A 17,863-nucleotide genomic window follows, 5' to 3' on the forward strand; every position below is an offset into this window, starting at 1 on the left:
ATATGATATCATATGTCCCTGAAATTAAATCAATTATTTCCTCGGTAATCAGGAGGACGATCTGAAGGCCACTTTGGAAGAATCCGCAGCTCTGCAACGTGCCTATGAGAAATATATCGACCTAGTAATTGTTAACGAGGACTACGACGATACTTTCAGACAAGTGGTCTCCGCGTTAGACGCCTTAGCCACGGAACATCAATGGGTTCCCTTGAACTGGATCTACTAGATCGAGAATCTCGATCATCAAGTGGTTCCAAACAATGTACACGGAATTGCTCGCGGCTTCGAACATGTTTGTGCATAACTGTGGAACACGCGAGATCGACTCCGCTGATCTTACCGTCACAACCGGTGTTCGTGCAAGCTCGACATCGAGTGCATCGTTATTGCAATTGTATTTATAGCATTGTACCGCCGTGCAATACAGCGATTTTATGGTCGTATTAAATACGTGTATGTTTGAGTTTCTTTATAGCGTGTCGTGTATATTGTTGAACGTATAGATACTTTTAAATTAATGACGCACTCGACTAGGGCGAGGAGGAAAACGACGAGTATGTATACATGCAGACGAGCTTTTGTTTCTTCGAACGAACGGATTACGATTCTGTTCCCAAGGCGAAAGCTGTTTTGCCCGTTTGCTCTCCTGCCTACGATCAGAAAAATACTCCGGGCTACGAACGCCGACGGGAGACGGCGCCGATGTTTCGCGTCACGACGTCATTTTTTTACCAAGTACAACCGCGTACCGTTTATGTTCTCTTAGGTTTTATAAAATGAGATCCGTTCGTCTGCTAAATTTCCGTACAAAAGACTCGCGCACAGGAAACGAATCACGGAACGTTCATGGGAATGCGATCGAACGAGTGAAATAATAGGGGAATAACAGGGAATTAGAAACGCTTCGTCGACACAATTGTTTTCCCACGCAAATCATGCCGATTTTACATTCCCATTTTTATTGTTCGGAACCGAGAATAGAGAACGGGTTGCGATTAATGTAAGCATTAGACCGCCGTCCAGTTAATTTTAGGGTACTACTGCCTAGTTTTAATCTTTCTTCAACCCGCATACATGTATGTACGTTTCATTTACAATTTATCGTAGAATCCACTTTGGTTTCTTTTATAGCGATACTTATTATTGCATATACGTATTATACATAATGTACTTGTACTGCATCCTGTTTGTACCGCTCGTACACGCTGAACGTAATTCCTGGCATAGAGTGCCTTAATAGCGCAAGCCCTTTAAACGGCTTGCGGCGAAGACCTACTATGTCGAGACGAGATAGATATTCTCTTATAACTCGAGTTTTACGTAAGACACGTATAATAATCATACGGTTTTTCTAATGCTCTAACGCGTCCGTATATGGAAACACATCCAGTTGCTTTATAGGCGCCTGGATGGAAGGTTCGAATCGTGCGATGTGACACAAGAAAAAATAAAGTTTATCGAGCGTTTGTTACGAATCGGAATCATTGATACCTTATCATCCCTCCTGTCAACCCTTCGTCTGTGTTTTGGATCGTTTCAATCTGAATTGCTATATATACCTCGTNAAGTAATATAAAATAACTCCTGCAGGTTGAATACAAATTCTTTATACCTGTTATTCGATTTTTATAGTTAAACAGAATTACAGGCCAGCTAAGTAGTTGATAACGGGAACTTTGTTAGAATGAACTGGTTTAAATAAATTTGATGAATGAGCGTGAAAACTGATTGGTCCTAGGATGCAGTGAATGCACCGGGAACGACCAATCGCAAGCTGCCGTCTGCCACTTTTCAGGGTTTGTCGCGTTGTCACATATGAGTTGCGGGAAAAGTCAGTTCGAGCACGGTTTTTAGCCGTGTAGGGTGTTGATGACGTTTATTTTTACGATTCGAACATGGAAGTATTACGGAAATTAGACGTGCACCCAAAGGTGCGGGAGGAGGCAGATATTCTTGTGCGAACTTTTAGTGGTGCCGTTGGTAAAAAGATATTTTACGTTGTTGCGAGAGGTTCACGCGTGCCGATCTCTCGGTTTTTCAAACAGCTTGCGATACACCTTCTCCCGAACATGCTATCTCGTTAGGATCGTCATCAAATCATTTTTCAATAATTCCTTCATGCACTTTGGGTCGTTGTTTTTGAGATAACTTATAATGTAAACAGATGAGACTAACCTCAAAGCTAGGCAATTTTAGGAGTTCTCTTTGTTTCTACATGCTTTCAGTTGATTATTATCGTTCGTTATAATTTTTAGAACATACACTTTGCTTTTTATGTTCATAGTTGTTCAAATTCTTTCCCAATCTTATCGCAGTTGTTCACACGTGACGTTAAACGTAAATGTTTTATAACTTTTGTTTACCGTTCGTGCACCATTGCCTGTGATTTCAGTGACAATTGTTAGTACGATTATCATGGGTATTTTGTTTCTATCTGAAGTGAATTACTACCTTACACCAACCTTGAGTGAAGAACTATTTGTAGACACTTCGAGGGGATCGAAGTTGAGAATTAATTTAGATATAATTGTTCCAAGAATATCTTGTGATCGTAAGTGTATAATCACTTTGTGCACTCAAGTGATGATTATGACAGATATTTTTAAATTATCTACATTTTAGATTTATCGATAGATGCAATGGATACCACAGGTGAACAGCATTTCCAAATAGAGCATAATATATTTAAAAGACGCTTAGATTTAAATGGGAAGCCTATAGAAGACCCACAGAAAACAGGTATCAAACTATTTCAAGAGATTTAACAAGAACATAAATGAACATTTTTTTACGTTATTGTAGATATTACCGATACAAAAGCGCTTGTTCAAACAACAATAAAGGTAATTGAATTATTTGCTATTTTCTTCTTAATCTATACTTAATTTAAAAGATAATCTTTCATAGTCCGTGGAAACAAGTAGTACTGAAAAAGTGTGTGGGGATTGTTACGGAGCTGCTAGTGAAGATATCAGGTATTATATTAAAGAAATGTGATGCATGTATTTATGAAAACTTTCGTACAAATAAATTGATTTTATAGATGTTGTAATACTTGTGAAGATGTGAGAGAAGCGTATAGAATGAAAAATTGGGCGCCTCCTGATCCAGGGAGAGTGAAGCAATGTCAGAACGATAAATATATAGGAAAAATGAAAAATGCCTTTACCCAAGGATGTCAAATCTATGGTTATATGGAAGTGAACAGAGTTGGAGGAAGTTTTCACATCGCACCGGGAGATAGCTTCTCTGTTAATCATGTACATGGTAAATACATTAATGTCTCTTACTTAAATTGAAATTTTCACATAACGTTATATCTTTGGATTCTTGTTACATGTTCATAGTGCATAACGTTCAACCGTATACTTCGACGCAGTTCAATATGACCCACAAGATTCGCCATTTAAGCTTCGGATTGAACATCCCAGGAAAAACGAATCCTATGGATGATACCACAGTAGTAGCAATGGAAGGTATGCCCATGCTCCATAGAAATATTTTATTAAGAAATCAACAGAATATTCAGGTATTACAATCCTTTGCGTCCTAAACGTCAAACACAACAGTCTTCAAGTACTAGCATCTTATTCCAGTTCCTATGGCCATAAACGTGCCAAATGTCCCACCACCTTGTATCATCACTTTTCCAACATTGTTTATCAGTTCCCTTCCCCTTAATCCGTATCTGGCAATAAAGACATGGTTACTTTTTCATTCTCAATTCATTCTGTTCAACTTAGCTTGCGACAGATATAATATCTACCTAAGTGCTGAGAATCCCCCGAACAGAGCACCTGACGCCATTCCAACACAAAATCCAATCATAAAACCAAGTTTCATCCTATCCCAGCATGAAGGAGCTTGTTGATACACTCCTGGTACGACCGGCATTTTATTCTACGGAGACAGTTTTTTGTAAAGACAGACGCATGTTAACCTATATTCTTTTTCTCGATCGTTGTTTACTGTTTCATAAAGACTGTCCCCTATTTTTTCTAATGAATACAGAAACTATCGGTTGAATTTCCGACACAAATGTGCGGATCAATATTTGACGTGTTTTAAATTGATATTACTAAATAATCATCCCCGGCATAGTTCAAGATTTCAGATAAATCACGAACTCGTCCCTTATTAATTAACAAATTCACTCACGATTCAAGCGTCCTTAGAAACTCGTGTTGCGTTTTCTCGTTTTATTACGATACTTCGTGTTTTACAACTCGTAAATCGTAACCACAAATAAGTTCAACACATTACACCAGCAAGGTAGTATAAGAAAATCGGCGCCATGTTAGTCTCTTCGGGTAGAATGCAAATGTGTGGCTTGCTCCACTTCCGCTTTCCGCTGACGTCACTTCCCAATGGCGGTGCCTTACGAATTGTTTCGCGCGGCGCAGCTCGTTCAATACTTTTTTACTTTTAATTTTGAAATGTGAAATCGCCGCGCCGCTCTTCCGTATGCTCCCGCTGTTGAAATGCGTGCCGTTAAGATTGAAGTGTCATGCGAGCGTTTCATTGTTTCAGGAGCGATGATGTTTTATCATTACATCAAAATTGTGCCAACAACCTACGTGCGCGCCGATGGTTCCACGTTGTTGACGAATCAATTTTCCGTGACTCGGCACGCCAGGCAAGTGTCTATGTTCACAGGCGAGTTAGGAATGTCCGGTATATTCTTTAATTACGAATTAAGCCCGTTGATGGTCAAGTACACGGAGAAAGCGAAATCCTTCGGCCACTTTGCGACGAACACGTGCGCGATCATCGGTGGAGTGTTCACAGTCGCCGGACTGATCGACTCCTTGTTGTATCATTCACTTAGGGCAATACAGAAGAAAATCGAACTAGGAAAATATAATTGAAGTCTTGTGCGGAAAGTATTATAGGATCTAAATATTTTTTACTACTGCTGATGATGACGATTTGAAGTAGGCATCGAAAGTATTGCAAAAACAATGGTCTAATAATGTTTTATATGGTATCAGGTGCTTTTGCCTCAGCTGATTTAACAATTTTCTGTGAATTATGAAACTGTACATAGATATACCGAAGATGTATGCAAGAAGGTCTGATGTTATAATATAAGAAGAGGATTCTAATATTTAAGTATACAATAAAGGTCTCACTGCTATGGAAAAAAGGCTGAATACAGACGTTTACAACCTAATAATCTTATATTTATTTCGTTACATCTAAAATGATTTTAAAAACTCGTTGTAAGTGTGGATAGAAATTTTCGCGATGTTTTTACAAAACTCTACGTCGCTTCCTTTGACCAAAGTCAATGGTGAAATGTATAATGGTTTTTGGGGATCGTATTGATTCCTTTGTAATTGCACTAACAACTTATGTCTCCTCTCGAGTCTGGATTTTCTGCAGAGCAAGACCTGTGGCTCTGAACAAATAGCAGTATGTGATAATTCCATAGAGTTGTGGAGGTAATCAAAAGTCTTCACTACTTCTGTCCTTGCTAAAATTTTAATAAAACGTATTTTCATTTATGCAAATAACAGACGAAAGTACATTGCACTTAGTATACGATTCATTTTTCTTACCACGGATCCATACACGTGGTGCTTTGAGCAAAACGATCTTCGTTTCATCCTTGTTAAAACCCATTTCCTCTTTCACAGCAAAAGTGCTATATCTTATTCGATTCATGTCGTATGTTATAAGTTTTGGACACTGAGTGGTCAGGCACCTTATTTGATAACCATTTAGATCAAAGGTATGCTGAAAATGACCTAATCTATGGTCCAATTCCTTTGTGTCAAAGGACAACCAAGGAGGATGCTTATTTACTATCTCTTTTACCATGTCTTGACTGAAATTATGAGCCCTTAAATATCTTATCCTTGTATAAAGATCATCCATATCTTCCGTGAAAATTCTTGGATTTCTAGTAATAAAGAATCCTAAATTCTCTGATTCTACCCCGCAATCGTGTAAAAACTGTATGTACGGTTTCATATCTCTGTCGAAATCGAGTTTTAAGAACAATTCCACTATTTCTCTGTCCGGCTCTAATTTGTACAATTCTACTCCCAGTTTTACTAACTCCTGAAGTGTGCGCGACTGATCCGCGAATTTCGCGAAATTGTACGTCGGCATTATGTTAGGAACGATATGAGATAAGTCTTCATTTTCGCAGCGATCAAACGGTCCTGGTAATTTTATATTTATATCCTCCAAAGCGTCATTCAACTCGTGCTCGTTAGTTTGTAGTAATTCCATATCAGTCCTCTGCTTCAGTTCACTCTGTATTTTCGTAACACTACTAGTGTTATTATTTCCATTGCATTCTGTTGCTAACCTCTCTGAACTTGTATCATCCTGTGCGATGTTCTTTAATAAATTACGTGCATCAAGATTATTGTCACCTGTTGTTCTCTGCAGTTTATCTTCTGGAGAACAACCGAAAAGTTTGGAGCTTCTTGAAACGTTTCGAGGAATTAACTTTTTGATCTCACTGACCCTACGTCGGGCAACAGTTAGAATCGTATAGGATCGGGAGAACAACATATTTAAACAATATTTTACGCCTCAAATTTATACAGAATTTACAATTTAATTATTAACGAGAAACAAATACTATTAATAAATACATATTAGTGAATAAAGCCACAGAGAAGACAATAATATCCACTGCAATCACGCTTCAACTCCAGGTGCAGTTTGGGATGGAACCGATGGAACTGAATGTACTTACCACACACCGACTAGTGCTGCCGGCTTACCCGAAGTAGCTCGAAGTTCAAAACGAATAGAGACGCGGTTCTTTCTCCAGACCACTGAGGAGAGATTACTAAAGAATTCTGAGATTTGTTTCCATTGATTCATTAATGAAAATTAAATCAGATATTTTCCATATTTCAACATTTGTCAGCGTATACATGAAAGTACTAAAATGCGATGTAACACACGTCTCTTAAGTTTCATTAAGATATCTATCCTACTTTGTTTAGGACAGTGTCCTAATTATTTGGTTGAAGAGGAATCAAGAAAAATGTTTATTGAACAAAGTTTTTTCATCCTAACTTGAAAATGCTTTGGACAAAAGTTGTAGCTGTAGTTGTCAGACACAAGAAAAGTTCTATGCAATTTCCTTCTAATTTGAGTAATAGAATCGAATCGACTATTCAAGCCAGGCATAACTCGGCCCATTTTTTTCCAAAAACTCGAATAGCTCTGATATCAACGTCTGAAGCAAACGATCTGACTAATGATTATTGATCATTAGGCTTCATCTGATCAACGTTGCGAAACGTGCCGCCAGGCAGTACATTTCAGTGGGGGTCGTCCAGTTTGGTACTGTTCTGGTGGGGAAACGCACCTCGGTACCGTTGCAGAACTCTGCTAATGATAACGATACCACTCTGGACGTAATCGTAGCCTTACAACGAATGGAGCAAAAGATGATTTGCGATTCCACCTAAGCATGTATAGTAGTTCGCGGATCGACTTTGCTCCACGGAGATTGCCTCATACATGGCATTGACCTAATGAAGTTATCATTCACGTCACGAAACTGTCCTCGATACCCACCTACGCCCGAACAAACTTTATCTCCGCGTGCAGATACAACTCCATGTGTCAGTTTATCGCTGCCTCGCGAAACTACGACGCTAATTGACCGCGAAATATGCGGAACTCGATTGTAAAATAAAAACTCCATCTCTCGATTAAAGCGAAGTTGAATGATTTTGAAATGCGATGTATCAAAACTCTTCTAATAATTAATTCACGCACACAATAGAATTTTAAATATTCAATGTCTGTCCATTTTCGAAGGCGAGAGATCATTTTTATAATTAACGAGATCCGATAATGAGCGATAAGACGCGTTTCAAAGTTAAAATAGATTAAAGAAACATTTACGAACCGAATTGCGTATCTCTTATCGTTCTCTACGTGAAGTGGAAGCAAGTTTCCATAAGCGTTCGCGTAGCAATTGAAAGATTGCTGGGACGGGAGTATGTAATCACGGTGAGCGTTGCGACACGAATCGCGTTCTATTGTACTCTTACAGAAACCAATCCAATTTCTAGAGCACTTCTTGATCGGTTTGCTAAAGCCTAAATGATTTCGTCTCATGTGCTTCATTCGTGACTTATGGTTACAGAACGCGAACGACGCACACCTACTCGGATTAAGGTAATATTAAACACGTGACGGTGTGAAGATCGATGACTTTTTTTTATCGACAATCGATTCACGTGTCTGAATGAAAATAAAATTGGGATTAAAGCCTCCGTTCGATCTATCGAGTGAGAAATTAATTCTGAAACTTATCAATCTATTAAAAAGTTACGTAGGTAGTAAAATTCGAAATATTTATTCGGCCGTTAATTCGTTGAACTAACACCGTTTTCGAAGGACACTTCACAAAGCGAATGACAGCGGGAGCAACGGTTAACGTTCGTTATCGAGTTACGCAATCGCTCTTCGTTATCGGTTCACCAAATAATTTCAACTTGCAATTTCGCTGGTCAAGGGCGCGCTATCTTTTGCCTCGTAGCTCTGTTGTTTCGCATGTAATCGAATAATCGTCGATGCTTGCGACGTTGTCGATGAAGCGTTGTCGTTCGACAACCGCGATTTACAGCGGCAGAATTTCCAAGAGCGAAATTTATGCGCAAAGTTATTGACAGTGCGGACCGTGAATCAGGATTATTAGTGACAGCCAACGACGGTGAAAGAATGTGAAAACATCCGCGTGAACGAGGCCCTTGGCCAGATTCGAGAACGACGATGATCCGTTTCGATTTTTCATCGTTTTTAAATTTGTTCCGACGTCGGTCAATCGGCGATGGATTTTCGAAATTGCATGTAAGCGCTCGAACTTTTTAACGATCCTCGTTGTATTGCTTTCGATTAACGAAGATTAATGCGCTCTTCATATTTTCCAATTAAATACTGTGTTCAAAATGAAAGAGATAAACCATGCGATAAACCATAGATAAGCTATCGATATTAAAGAAACATGTACATTAACTTTTGCAACTTCGATTTTCAACTCGAATCCCAGTCCTAATTAGAAGATTATCTCTGGAGAAACAAGACTCCGTTCACTTTCTATCGTACAAATGTACTGCAGAATTGAATCACTGCACGTTCTTAGAATAGATCATGCTAATAAATGAATTGACTGACTCCAAGGTCTTTTTGTTTTACTTATTGTTTACCTGCATCCTTTCCAATACGAGAAACTTTTACGAACAGAAGGAAGACAAGAATCTTATCGGTAGATACTGAGGAGAGAATGATTAATAAAGTTAGGAAAGAGGAAAAGTCGGAGATACCGGGTATGCCCCGGTGTCGTCAGAGGTGGGAGCGTTCGTCGCTTGTGTCAAGCCGGAGAAGTTCGTGGATGGATCAGTCGGTGTTCGACGCACACCCGTGACATCCATCGAGCCGCGGCGATCTCTCGATCGTCACTAACTAAGAGGAGCCAGTCGAGCGACGAGAAGACAGATTAACGAGGCGGGATTGTCACCCACGTGGTTTCAACATGCAGTGGAAAGGGGTAGGTTATCGGACAAGGGTCCTAGCGATCAGAGTCATTAGCGGGAATGAATAATGACCGAGATCCATCCTTTGTCCCTATCAGTTAGAGGTGGAGGTCACCGCTAATTGATTTGAGTTTTGTTCCTCTTCGATCGAGTAGAGTCTCGTGATACGTTTACTATGTTTGTTTGTATAAACCTGATATAATAAAAATCAGATTTTTTACTGAAATTATCTATTAGAAAAGATACATACAGGGTGTCCGCGCCACTTTGCTCTTCACTTGCGTATGTCCGATTATGCAGTTCAGTTTTTATTGTTTCGATTTCGTGTCGGTTTAACAGTTTCCCGAGCGCTATAAATGACTTTACGGGCATCACACGCGTAGCAATAACAAAAAACACTACGATCCGCATTAAACGTGAAACGTTCTGAAGATAATCGCCAATTCTGCGATTTAATGAGTCGACCAACAGGCACTCCTCGACTTCCGTTACATTCCAGTATCGATTCGGCAGTCGTCCCTCTTCTCGAACTGTTTTCGTTTCGCGGATGGAAAAGTTTCACGGGTCTCGATTTATCGTCAACGATGCGCTCCTTTCCGGAGGAACAAACACGCGGAGAACGGGCCCGGAAACGCGAAAATACGACACGGCCGTGAGAAAACGCGGCGGTAAATCGACAGATTCTGGTCCTCTTAAACGACGGGCGTCATTTGTGTCGTAAATGGAATTCTAATGGCCCAGCAAGAAGTTATGAAAATCCCTCGGGAACATCTTTCTTGTATGCTCGAAGTACCCAGGTGAAAATATGAAGATCATTCGTGTACGCCTTTTTATTAATTGGTTAATTGCGAACTTTTATTCACACATTAATTCATGTTCGAAGATTTAATTTCAAGATGCAGGACTCATTGTCGGTTCAGTTATTTATATATTTTCACGAATGATAGATAGAAATAACGATTTCTTTTAACAGTGAACGTTAAGCACTCTCAGCAATCGTCTCTAAATTTGATCGGGTCTGGAAATAAGAATTCCGCCAACGTAGTGTAGTATTGCTCGCGAAACGCTTTTGCTGACCGTTGATCTCCCGTGCTTCGAAAGATTCACGTGCGTCTGTGAAATAGAAAATCCCTTCGCAGCTTGTCCGACGGTTTTCCCATTTCACTCGCCCCAATCAACCCCTTTCATTCGAAAATCTCTGATTCTTAGACACAGGTCAGTTTCTAATTCACGAGACTGGGAGGTAACATCGATGCTTCGCGTCCCGGTCCTTCCGTTTCCACCCACGTTCTCGCGTCGCGAACTCGACGGGCTCGGTCTTCAAGTCGCGAGAAGTTTAAGCGAGCACGCGGTCATTTCCCAGGCACGGGTGAGCTTAACGAGCCCGGTCAGGAGTCAGCCGGCAGTTTCGCGACAGCGATTTCGCGAATTTTACTGGCAGGCCTCTCCGAAACTTTTATGCGTCGCACGTGTTCCGCTTCCGGCTTTAACGAACTGGATCGATTACTGCATTAAACAATCTAGTATACAATTACATTTTAGGTGCCCGACTATTTATACCAAATTGTGGCCCTCTTGAGACGATTTACCTCTTATCTAAATTATTTTGTTATACGATACACGATTTATGAATAATTTGCATTTATTGATTAAGCTCAGTCACTCTGTGCATATACGAAATCTATTCATATTACATTAAATAATATTACATTATGAATCCATAATTTATTATAATTAAATTATGGATTTCATGCATGTATATCGAAATTTAATTTGCAGAAAATATAAAAAGTGCATGTAATGTCTAAACGTTGAGTTCACGTCAGAACGATTAAACGATAAAAATAATTGTATGAAAATTTCACTTCTCGAATTGATACCATAAATCATTTTGCACAAATATCTGTAGTCTTATTATGACATGTATAATCTGAAGATAAATTCATCAGACGATGCAAATGTGTATGTTTTCTTTTATAAAGGAATGACTAACATTATGTCATTTCTCATTATTTTCCTGTTTGTTGCACGAGTCAAAGGAAAAGAGATGAAGAAATTCTAGACACGAAGATTCCGTTTTATTCTTTTTTCACGGTTACGTCTTTCAACTAGAACGAAATCTTTTCCAGATACTGCTACAGCTGCTGTTGCTGCTGCACGGATCCCTGGTCGTCCTTGTTGCTGGAAAATCCAGTAAGTCTTCTGCTTCTTTGTCCCCGAGAAGGATAATCGCGCTTTCGTTAAGCTGCTTTGGCACCGGACCTTTACCGGATGCCCTTAGATCGATGGAGAACCGGACTAATGCTCTTCGTCGATTTGCGTTGCTTCCCGGCAAATAAGTTTAATTGTCCTACTCTTATCTCTGCGTAATTGATATCACCATGTAAACAGTTTCACTGCTAATAATTGAGTGTCTTGCATTTTTATAAGCTGAAGAATATTTAATCCTGTCCTCGTTCATTTGGATCGTTAAATGAGTAAAAATCGAATAAATCTTTAATTAATCTGACCCGACTAGACTTGAATCCAACCATTTTCACATGCATGTAAATAACAGTCTCCTGACAATGAATCATAGTTTTCTGTTAACAACCACGTGCGACCTAACGAATGAATCCGCGATTAATCAACCGGTCTTTACTAAAAGAAGCTAATTCCAGCCGCAATTAAGCGGCAATTAATCCAAAAGTCTTTTCCTAATTATTTTATAATTAAGGTGGGATTTCTTATACGCGTCACGCGTAATTATTTTGCGTTCAGTTCTGATGACAAATGGAAATGGCGAGACAGTCGCAAAGCGAAGCGGCGTGACGAGTACACGAAATTCCATCTTCGACTTTGATTTTACCTTTCCTCTTCCGTGCATCTCGCGTAACGCGAAAGACATTTTTCTTATATAGTTAGAAGGGTGATCGACACAAAAAGATTGGGGGACCGGTATCAAGACGGCACAAGGGTTCCATTTAAGCTCGAGGAGACTTACGATCATAGTTTCCGGGCGAACACTTTCAATGGTACCTGGCGATCGGGCAAGGATATCCTTTACTCCGATCCGGCAGCCGGTGACGTCCGCGTGCTCGATGTGACGACCGGGACCAGCGTCGTTCTATTAGATTCCACCGTTGCCGTAAGATCTAATTTTTGTTAAACTTATAATCTCAAATTTCTCATTTTAATGAAACTGTTAAGTTTCAAGTAATGAAATAGGACAGATTTTATATGTACAATTATTTATTATCTACAAAACTGCCTAAGACGAAATCATTCGAATCACGAAATGCATAATAAAACTAGAGCACGTTTCACCCTCACACAATAACTTTTTCTATCTTAAACGTTCAAGCGTAAAATGTTAATGGCATTAGTAAAAGGTTTTCCACATATGTTTAACAATTTGTACGAATTCGCTATTTTCAGCAACCGTGTCCAATAATTTTAAATCGGTCCGGCGCTCTCCGTTCAATTATTTAAGTGATTCCAGCTCCCCGATGGTCAGAATCGTTAATTGCCGCGCGGCGGGCTTTCGAGAAATTACGTTTCAATTTCAAGAACAAATTGATCCTATGTTGGGCGCTTTCCCGTACGCCCGATCGTGCAAATAACACGGCCGCCGTTTAATTAATCGCACGGAAATTCTCCGCGGTCCAGCTTCTTAACCGGTGAATTACAGTGTTCACTTCTGGGCGTGAATCAACATCGGTCGACGTTTGTTGACTTAAGTGATACGGATGTTTCATGTTTCTCTTTCCGAGTTTCCTCCGAATCGTTCAACTACCGTCCGAATGCTCCATCGAAATACTTCTCATTGCACTTTATAGGAAATAAAACATTTCTAAGGAATCTCGTTTAGTCTTTAAAAATATAATCCGCTACTTACGAACTTGAAACATTTTTCTACTTAATACAATGTAAATACATATGACTCACTTGCAATAGTGTTTTTTAAGTTAATGTACTACAGATTCATTTGTTAACGCATAGATATTAGATTAACGAGAAGTTGATATTGACATTGTTTCAGTCTGATTACGACAAACCGTCGGTGACATTTTCTGTCAACAACTCGTTCGTTCTGATTGGGTATGATTACATCAGCGTAAGTAAAGACACTTTATTCTTACTTTTTAGAAGATTCGTCTAAAATTAAGTCTATTTTATCGATCTCCAGGGTTTCAGGTATTCGATATACCAAAGATGCGTTGTGTATAACACCAGGACCAGGTATGCAATTCTGTTAATAATTTTAACTCGCACTAAAATAAATTACAGAGTAACGAAATATTTGTTAACATTTATAATGTATTTATGAGTATTTTATACATTTCACGGGGAATATTTCACAATTTTATCTTATCGTTTACATTCTATTTGGATTCGACTTTCTTTTCTTTCGCAGAACGTACAGAAAGATCGCAAATGGCGATCGTATACCTCTGGCCAAGTGGTCGCCCACCAAGAACGCTTTGATTTATATCCACGAAAATGACATCTATTACGAGGTGTTCACCGACGCAGGCAGCGAAGTTCGAAGAATTACTAACACTGGTGTACTCGATCAAATTTACAATGGTATACCTGACTGGGTTTACGAAGGTGAGCAAAGAAATGGCAGAAGTGAAAAACATTCTAATCTCCTGCGATCGAAACAAGATATTGATTTCATTAATCTAGATAATGAGGACAATTTGTTAATGTATTATCGTTTTATAGAGGAGATATTAGCATCGCCTTTGGCTCTCTGGTTTTCTCCCGACGGACGACACCTCGCCTATGCAACTTTTAACGATACTAACGTGAAGGATATGGTGATACCGGTGTATGGACAGCCTGGAAGCTTGGAGGATCAGTATCCAAAAGAAATGAAGATCAAGTATCCGAAGGTAAGCCAACTTTTATAATTTTCTTAACAGGGGTATTTCTTGAAACACATAAACCTGAGAAATTAATCGAATCTAGTAATCGTTACTATTCGTTCCTTATCCAATTTGTTCGACTCGAAGGTTTGACCAGATTAGGATGCTCAGATTGCCCTTATGGCCGAACGCTGGCCATAAAAGGGGATGAAAAGTGTTATCTCACGATGGTTCTTCCGTTTAACCCCTGCTTGTCTCTTGTGAAGCTAGTTTATTCGTTGACGTATCGACAAAATCGTGGGNGTCCAAACCCAACTGTCTCGCTCAGCGTTATCGATTTGACCGACCAATCCTCAAAATCGGTAAATCTCGAAGCTCCCATCGATATCGTCGGCGTGTGAGTATCTTTAAAGTTTTAATACTTTTTTGTCGTGTTTGTGACATTAAGCAAGTCTCGCTTTGTATTACTGTTTGCAACACGGCTAACGGATGATACGGTATCTTATCTAACACCCAAGTTAATCTGTTTTCGTGACAAGTATTGCAGTCATGGAAGCTTGATTATATAATGTTTACGACAATAAGTAGAACATTTGTAAATTTATCGATCACGTGCTGTCGCTTGCTCTCCCATCTGTTTCATTTAATAAACAAATTCTGACAATAGTTACCGAGACCATCATAATTAAAAGCATAAATTATAAATTATTCATTTTTTATCGATTTTCTTGAAAATAAATATTCTGCGGTAGGGAGAAAGTCTTATACACCGTGAACTGGAGAACAGATGACCAAGTCGTAGTTACCTGGACGAACCGCGTGCAGAACCGATCGCAGATAGTACTTTATGACACAAAAGGCAATGCGAAGAACATTCTTCACCAACAGGAGCCTGAAGGCTGGCTTCGTATCCAAACACCTGTCTATCACAATCAATACGTGATCGTCGCGAAGCCGCAAGATTCGAGAACGAGAGCCGGACTGTTTCAACATGTGACCAGGTTCGATTACAAAGATGGACAATTGGTCAATGAGACGGATCTGATGCCGGGCACCAGCGAGGTGATCTCCATTTTGGCCGTGGACCATGCTAGGGAGAGGCTATACTACTTAGCCATCGATCTCGAGTCTACATCGCGTAGACATGTGTACTCGGTGAAGCTGCAAGGCAACGAGCCACCCGTGTGTCTGTCGTGCAACGTAACCAGTCCCGAGGGTGCGTATAATTTTGTTTTAATATCTTTAAAAAATTTAATCATTTGCAATCTTAAGGGTATTTATTCACGTTATCAACAACGATAATATTTTATTAACTCTTAAATGATTTAAAAATCTGGGATGCAGTTTTACTCCACTAGAATACTGACATTAATCGTTTTTTTAATGACAGTGTTTACGGGTTGCGATTAAAGAATTGTTTAATTTCGTAACAGAAGTTATGGTTGCTTTACAGGAAACCCGTGCACGTATGCCTATGCGTACTTCTCGACGGATGCTTCCAACTACGCGTTATCTTGTTCCGGCCCAGACCCAGTCCACATTACGATTTGGAACGCTGATCACAAACGATTGTACATTTGGGAGGAAAATCGGGAGTTAAGACGAAAATTGGCCGCTCGCAAGCAACCTATTTTGAAGAATTTATACGTGACAGCGAATGGGTATGAAAGTAGAGTCAAGCTATCCCTGCCTCCCGACTTCGACGAGAAAAAGTCATACCCTCTATTGATCAACGTGTAAGCATTTAATACTATCCACAATCGTTGATATCACAGTTTCCTTTTCTACGAGTCGCAGGAATTTTATTTTATCATTATTCAATTTTCATTTTTCAGTTACGCCGGACCGAATACTGTTAGAATTACGGACGAGGCGACTTATGGTTTTGACTCGTACATAGTGACCAACAGAAGCGTCATTTACGGTCGCATTGATGGACGTGGGTCCGCTTACAAAGGCAGTAAAATGTTGTTCGAGATTTATCGAAAACTGGGCACCGTGGAAATCGAGGACCAAATCGCTGTCACCAAGTATGTAGTACAACGCGTACACGTGTTTAAATTTTACCGGAATTTACTTTTTATTTGCATTCCGACCGCTGCTCGTTCCGACAGTGGTTTTTTTTTTCCATTTTCATAAAAGCAACGGTTTCATGGAAATCGCGAAAATGTTTATACAATTTTTAGAACACTACAAGAGACGTACTCGTGGATCGATGCGAACAGAACCGCGATATGGGGTTGGAGTTACGGTGGTTTCGCCACAGCCATGGTTTTGGCCACTGACACCGAATCAGTATTCAAATGCGGTATATCAGTCGCACCTGTAACCTCCTGGATTTACTATGGTAATCTCGTAATACGTGACGCGTTCGTACTTGAATCGAATCAGTTAGAAATCAGTTGAACCTCCGAGTAAAATAGAAATCCCGAGGAAAATGTGATATTATGTGCTCTATCTGAATTATCTCGAATATATCTGGAACCCAGACTGATGAGTAACAAAAACCAAAGTTAGTTTCTCAACCGTAGATTCCCTGTACACGGAGCGGTACATGGGTTTACCTACTCCCGAGGACAACTTGTCCGGCTACAATCACACGGACGTAACTAGAAGAGTCGAAGGGATCCGTGGCAAAAAGTATATGCTGATACACGGGACCGGCGACGACAACGTTCACTACCAACAAGCCATGGCGCTGAACAAGGCTCTGGTGGAGAAGGACATCATGTTCGAGGAGCAGAGTTACACGGACGAGGCGCACGCTCTCTCCGGAGTGTCCCCGCACCTTTACCACACGATGGACCGATTTTGGGCCAATTGCCTGGGTTACTCGCACGACTACCGACCCTAATTTCCGATTTCTGGATCGTCGAACGCCGAAGGAAAGACGCGAGTCGACAGTTTGCCCGTTCGGCTGTAACCGCCGGTCCAACACTGCAGCCGTGTCGCTTCGTCGCTGGGAACAGAATTTGTGAACACGTATTTACTATAGTTACAAGCTTCGTCGAACCATTGTGTCCCGAAGTCTAATTAGCCTGTGTTGCAACTTTAACGAACATCGACGGAGATCGCGTTGAGAAATTGCGTTACACGATTCGAAAGACAGTGACAGAAGAAGTCTCAGAATTATATTCGTTAAACTCGAACAACTGTTTTCCATAGAGGAATGTCGAGGGGGCAGAAACGGTTAAATCGATTGAATATTCGAAAACGTGTTCATGCGTGTTCCTCGTCGGCACAGATGCGTTGCAAATGCTTCAAAGCAACGACGCCGCGGGTGCATCGATTCTTAAGGGTGCTCGATGCATCTCTGTGGCAGTCAAGTAAGTGAAAAATGGATCGCGTTCACGTTGAACGATTGTACCTCTACGCATTGTTTTTTCTTTTTCTCATAAAGATTCAAACCCGACTGAGCACCGAAATAAAGATTTCTAAAGCCTGTTATCCTTTCAGGATACGGAAATAAAAAAATTATTGAAACAGTTA

At 40.0% G+C, this 17,863-nt stretch overlaps 5 protein-coding genes across 6 annotated transcripts in view; 3 read left to right on the plus strand and 2 right to left on the minus strand.

Moving 5' to 3' along the window:
- The window catches only part of vari (MAGUK p55 subfamily member vari), an 18,801-nt gene extending 17,327 nt beyond the window's left edge, over positions 1-1,474 (plus strand). Inside the window, 1 exon segment of the mRNA XM_018023166.2 lies at positions 53-1,474. Within this exon segment, the coding sequence (XP_017878655.1) occupies positions 53-229 (177 nt within the window). The 3' untranslated portion in view covers positions 230-1,474.
- A 113-nt stretch (positions 1,475-1,587) lies between these two features.
- LOC108624114 (endoplasmic reticulum-Golgi intermediate compartment protein 3) lies at positions 1,588-5,176 on the plus strand. The gene is made up of 8 exons (XM_018023189.2): positions 1,588-1,983; positions 2,396-2,554; positions 2,626-2,742; positions 2,806-2,846; positions 2,911-2,978; positions 3,047-3,270; positions 3,351-3,479; positions 4,534-5,176. The coding sequence occupies exons 1-8, from the start codon at positions 1,899-1,901 to the stop codon at positions 4,869-4,871; spliced, it is 1,161 nt and encodes a 386-aa protein (XP_017878678.1). The 5' UTR covers positions 1,588-1,898; the 3' UTR covers positions 4,872-5,176.
- On the minus strand, positions 3,260-4,334 carry LOC108624115 (reactive oxygen species modulator 1). 2 transcript variants are annotated; one of them, XM_026812858.1, is made up of 4 exons: positions 4,162-4,303; positions 3,770-3,903; positions 3,540-3,691; positions 3,260-3,446 (listed from the first exon to the last, which is right to left on the minus strand). In XM_026812858.1, exons 2-3 carry the CDS (start codon positions 3,895-3,897, stop codon positions 3,583-3,585), a joined length of 237 nt encoding a protein of 78 aa, XP_026668659.1. In that variant the 5' UTR covers positions 3,898-3,903; positions 4,162-4,303; the 3' UTR covers positions 3,260-3,446; positions 3,540-3,582. The 2 variants fall into 2 exon arrangements, with proteins under 2 accessions (XP_026668659.1, XP_017878679.1); XM_018023190.2 differs by lacking the exon at positions 3,260-3,446 and having other exon boundaries at positions 3,491-3,691; positions 4,162-4,334.
- mTerf3 (mitochondrial transcription termination factor 3) lies at positions 5,139-6,716 on the minus strand. The gene is made up of 2 exons (XM_018023188.2): positions 5,565-6,716; positions 5,139-5,479 (listed from the first exon to the last, which is right to left on the minus strand). Exons 1-2 carry the CDS (start codon positions 6,529-6,531, stop codon positions 5,202-5,204), a joined length of 1,245 nt encoding a protein of 414 aa, XP_017878677.1. The 5' UTR covers positions 6,532-6,716; the 3' UTR covers positions 5,139-5,201.
- A 2,568-nt stretch (positions 6,717-9,284) lies between these two features.
- On the plus strand, positions 9,285-17,863 carry LOC108623990 (venom dipeptidyl peptidase 4). Its single transcript, XM_018022904.2, has 13 exons — positions 9,285-9,535; positions 11,651-11,714; positions 12,422-12,648; positions 13,543-13,617; positions 13,690-13,742; positions 13,918-14,114; positions 14,232-14,402; positions 14,672-14,771; positions 15,127-15,590; positions 15,828-16,110; positions 16,210-16,404; positions 16,561-16,721; positions 16,906-17,863. Exons 1-13 carry the CDS (start codon positions 9,521-9,523, stop codon positions 17,226-17,228), a joined length of 2,328 nt encoding a protein of 775 aa, XP_017878393.1. The 5' UTR covers positions 9,285-9,520; the 3' UTR covers positions 17,229-17,863.

Source organism: Ceratina calcarata, unplaced genomic scaffold, assembly GCF_001652005.2.
Source record: "Ceratina calcarata isolate Rehan_Ccalc_2016 unplaced genomic scaffold, ASM165200v1 scaffold297.2, whole genome shotgun sequence".
Lineage (NCBI taxonomy): Eukaryota > Metazoa > Arthropoda > Insecta > Hymenoptera > Apidae > Ceratina > Ceratina calcarata.